At 46.2% G+C, this 4569-nt stretch overlaps 1 protein-coding gene across 2 annotated transcripts; it reads right to left on the reverse strand.

Annotated features, from left to right (window-relative positions):
• Nucleotides 1-321: 321 nt before the first annotated feature.
• LOC115171085 (melanoregulin-like) lies at nt 322-4569 on the reverse strand. Of its 2 annotated transcripts, XM_029727586.1 has the most exons (6): nt 3667-4569; nt 3371-3467; nt 2672-2834; nt 2083-2173; nt 1795-1958; nt 322-1533 (listed from the first exon to the last, which is right to left on the reverse strand). In XM_029727586.1, exons 2-6 carry the CDS (start codon nt 3463-3465, stop codon nt 1312-1314), a joined length of 735 nt encoding a protein of 244 aa, XP_029583446.1. In that variant the 5' UTR covers nt 3466-3467; nt 3667-4569; the 3' UTR covers nt 322-1311. The 2 variants fall into 2 exon arrangements, with proteins under 2 accessions (XP_029583446.1, XP_029583445.1); XM_029727585.1 differs by having other exon boundaries at nt 3371-4569.

A 4569-nucleotide genomic window follows, 5' to 3' on the forward strand; every position in this document is an offset into this window, starting at 1 on the left:
CTGTTCTAAGAAACAGGCTGCTGCCGTGTTGAGAGATGTACCCTCACCAGTGTCATTCTCACGTAACATTACAGACAGCTGACCATCAAAACATCAACATCCTCATCCACACACCCCCTGTGAACCCAGAGGGACGAGCACGCCCAGGACAGGCCAGATTGGACCAGGTCAGAGGCTATCTCTGTGGGGCGTGGCTCACAGCAGGCATGGCTGAGCCACAGTGTTGGAGCTGTGACCACACCATGCCGACATGTGACTGGGAGTTTAGAGTTCCCCGTGGACACATTAACCCTGCCAAACAAACAAACACACAACTTGGTCTGCGGTATCAGGTTGCCATTTTATTTTCCATATCAACTTCACAATAGAACATAAGACACATGCTGCATCCCCTTCAACTCACCAAAACATCCCAAACGCTCTCACAATCTTGACATGTACTTGAAGTGACCATTAGATACCCACATACTGCAACCTCCACTGTTCATACAGACCCACACACTCATTCAAAGTTGAGTCATTTTGTTACTAAACTCATCTCTGTAAACTTCATGAACAAAAACACACTAGTACCTCTTGATAAGCATAGTCCGTAAGGAAATGGACAACAAAAATAACAACATTTGTTTACTACACATTTATTCCAAGGTAATCTTAATTACTGTTTTTAAAATACTGTCTTGTGACTAGATAAAACAAGTGCTGATAATCATGAGACAAAGTGCTGATATGGAACAGAACAGCTGTGCCCTACGGGTTTCAGTGCTGTGTTTACTGTGTCCCCTGGCGGAGACCAATAATGAACAGACCCAGGGAGTTGGGTAACGAACACTGTCTGATGGATAAAAAAAGAAATGGCAGGGTGATAACCTCCAAAACTCTCCCTAATATACCTGAGACCCAGCTAAGTATGCCTAAACAGACAAATAAGAATAACAGAATCATGGTTCTGATGAGGAGAAAGGAAAGCTGTATATTGTTGTTCAAACCTCGGGCTCTACTAAATTTGAATCGCGCTAGTGCAGCGTTACAGAGTGATTGAAATGTAAAGGCAATGTTCCCATGTTAGCAGACACTGCTTTCACGGTAAACACTGCATATGTCTGTTCAATCAAAAATTACCTTTACATTTCTATCGCACAATTTGTAACACTTCAGCAACACAGATGGAATAGAGCCCCTAGAGTTAGTGCAAATTGGGAGAGTATTTTCAGAATCAGACATCCTAGTACTGTATGCTCCCAACTCTGCAACATAAACTAACTACTGCCCCCTGTCTACTGTTTGAGGTCATTGCAGCTCCTGTTCTGTCTAGAAGTTGTCCTCTCTTCCGCTCCCATCTTCCTCATCCAGCCTCTCGTCTTCATCATCGCCCCCTTCTCCGTTCATGGTGCGGTTCACTCTTGCCAGTAGCAACGGCAGGTTGACTGCTAATGGGTTGTCCTCATCTTCATCATCAGTATCACGCTTGGGGTAGAAGCGTCTAGCCTTCGCCAAGAAGTCCTCAGCAGCATCCAGGTATATGAGACGATCCTATATGAAAAGGAGAGGGGAAGATGGAGAGAGGAAGATGGAGAGAGGAGGGAAAGAGAGGAAGATGGAGGGTGAAAAACAAAGAGTGAAGGAAAAAGAGAAAATACCCAAAGAGGGAAGGAAGAACGTAAACAGAGGAAGAGGGGAGGCATAAGAGTCATCATCATCATCAAACAGGATGTGATTTGGAGAAAGCAGTGAAGTGGAAGACATTATAACCATAATACAAAATGTCCCCCCTCTGTAAGTTTCTGTTCTCACCAGGATGAAGAGGTATCTCTCAGGTGGGGCCTCCCGGGTGTTGAAGATAGATGTCTCAGAGTGGAGCGTGTGTAGTAGTGTGCGTGACGCCGAGGCGTTCTTCATGCGGTCATACGACGCACTGGCAGACACCGTCAGCAGAGACTCCGCCTCCGCCATGAACCCTGAGCCAATAAGAGTTCACCTTTGCTGAGATGAGATTTTATTCATTTTGTCTCTCTCTCTCATGTTACCCTTCCATTTGTTCTCTATCACCCTCATTTTACCCTTCCACTTGTTCTCTCTCACCTAAATTCTCCAGGATCATCTTCCACTTGTCCCTGACCTCCCGACGCAGATCTCTCATACCCTCAATGTCCACACTCAGACGCCGGTGCGCCTACAGAGGGAAAGGGTCAGGGTTACATACAATATTAACCTAGTACACAACTATCACCAGAAACACAGGTCAATCAACTAGAGTAAGCCTAATGTGAGATAGCAGCACATTCACACAACCATCAGGAGACAGAGGACATGCATGGTACCCAGTTGGATAATGTAGGCCATAAAATGCACCATCTACTGGCTGATGGAGGTAAAGTGTTGTATGCTGCCCTGCAAAACCTTGTAGACAGAGCAGACAATCTAGGATAACTTCACGCTGCCTCTCTTTTCCCCAGATTTCTCATTTTGTCCACCTCCCATTGGTCACAGACATCAATTCAATGTCTATTCCATGTTGATTCAATGTAATTTCATTGACATTACGTGGAAACAACGTTGATTCAACCAGTGTGTGCCCGGTGGGTTGTTTCCCCCCTCTTAGGGAGCCAAACTCTCTGTTGTCATACAGTAAGTGTTCCCTGTCCCCCTCCCTGGGTCCCCCCTCTGGTACCAGCGAGCCCCTGCGGGTCTGGTTCCTGTTCTGGATGAGGTTGTACAGGATCCGGTCATCGTCTCTCTCTGAGTGGCTCGGGTCGCCTGGCTCACTCCATAGGTTCTGTTCCTGTTCCCTTCGCTTCTTCGCCTCGCGGTCAAAGTACTCCAAAGCGTCAGGACTGAAACAAATAGACAAAATAACAAATAGACACTCACACAACACCGGCGCGTGGTCTATCAGGGGAACATCAGGATGACTGTGAAGCTGTTATCAATTCAATAGATATAAAGAGGATGTTTGTTTGTTGGTTCCACACCTGTGTATTACACTAGTGTGACTAAATCGGAGGGCTGTGGATGGAGAGCATGACATATCTCTCAAATCTATGGATTGGTGTGGAGCGATAAGGATGGTGAGAAATCATGAGGAATTGTGACTGTTTTTTTAAGCATCATATTGTGTGCCGCGATAAGTGTGTGTAAGTCACAGGAGGTTGGTGTCCCCTTAATTGGGGAGTACGGGCTCATGGTAATGGCAGGAGCGGAATAGGTGGAATGATATCAAATACATCAAAACACATGTTTGATGCCATTTCATTCACTCCATTCCAGACATTACTATGAGCCATCCTCCCCTCAGCAGCCTCCTGTGGTGGAAGTGTGTCAGGTTGTCATGGTGATAAGTGTGAATGTCAGTGTGTCATGGATTGCATACCTGATTAAAGGCTCCTTCTCCTCCTCACTTTCATCATCGCTACAGCAGCAGCAGCAACAGAACCGAGCACAGAACCTCTTGAAGGCAGCCCCCATCTCTGATAGAGACAGAGAGGGAAGTAGAGTGGTCGGAGAAGAGCAGTTAGAGGTCCAGATAAGGTCTAGTGTCCAGATATGGTTAAACTCTTCAAAACAAGAGGGGGCATACGGTACCGTCCTATCCAGGTACAGGACAGGTAAGGGGGGGAAAAAAATGTCCTCTCCACCGGTGTAGTTGGTCCAACACACTATATTCACCTCTTTCTGTCTCCCAGTTCCCTGTTGCGGCTGCTGAGGATAGGTCACCCAGTGGTGTAGAATGAGGGCTCGGACCTGGAGCCACACCCTCCGAGTTTGATTTCAAAACAATATCCACAGGAGTAAAGAGAAAAAGTTGGTCAAGCACTCACAGAGCTGTTGAACACCCACGATTCTCCCTCTGTTGATACCCCGCCTCCACACTGGCAAAATTAGTTTCAAGAAGAAAATCTCATTCAGACAGAAAACATTCTAAAGAGAGTCAAGCGGGAACAGGTCATTTTCAACTAGTTTCCAGACACAAAAAAGTTACAGATCGATGGGTTCCAATCCCCATCCGACATCCACTCTGTATATACTGGTGTAGAATCCTCCTCTCATTCCAGGTCCCGATGTCTGAGGTCCAGAAGAGGTAGCTAGCTAGGGTCTCCAAATCCTGGCCCAGAGACTTTCCTCCTGGATCAGAGAAGCTGGAAGAGAGGATGACCCAGGGAATGTCTCACCACAAAGAGAGTACTGAGTAGTCTCTCCCCTCTTACTCATCACCACAGATCCACATGCACACACACAAGACCCAACTCAGTCACAGCACAGTCATGTGAGCTGAACGATCCTCTGCCCCCCAGCAGCAGTAGCAAGGCCCTAGCTCCTGTACCCCCACATTCTTATCTCCTTTATCCAGCCAATCATATCCACTTAAAACCACACACTCCACAGACGAAAAAAGCCTAGACTACATATTTCAAACGAAACAAACTTTTGTTTAGGGAATGTACTTCAAAGTAAAATATTTATTGTTAGATGTCATCGCCCCTAGGCCAATAATCTGGATGTATTCAACAGTCGTGGCCAAAAGTTGAGAATGACACAAATATTAATTTCCACAAAGTTTGCTGCTTCAGT

The sequence above is a fragment of the Salmo trutta genome, chromosome 32 (genome assembly GCF_901001165.1).
Source record: "Salmo trutta chromosome 32, fSalTru1.1, whole genome shotgun sequence".
Taxonomy (NCBI): Eukaryota; Metazoa; Chordata; class Actinopteri; order Salmoniformes; family Salmonidae; genus Salmo; species Salmo trutta.

Bases quoted from the DNA above. Each gene is read 5' to 3' on its own strand.
- LOC115171085 (XM_029727586.1), bottom strand. From the start codon at position 3,465: ATGGGGGCTGCCTTCAAGAGGTTCTGTGCTCGGTTCTGTTGCTGCTGC. The intron at 2,835-3,370 runs GTATGCAATCCA...TATTTGTTTCAG, and splicing joins GAGAAGGAGCCTTTAATCAG to TCCTGACGCTTTGGAGTACT. The intron at 1,534-1,794 runs GTGAGAACAGAA...CTTTTCATATAG, and splicing joins AGAGATACCTCTTCATCCTG to GATCGTCTCATATACCTGGA.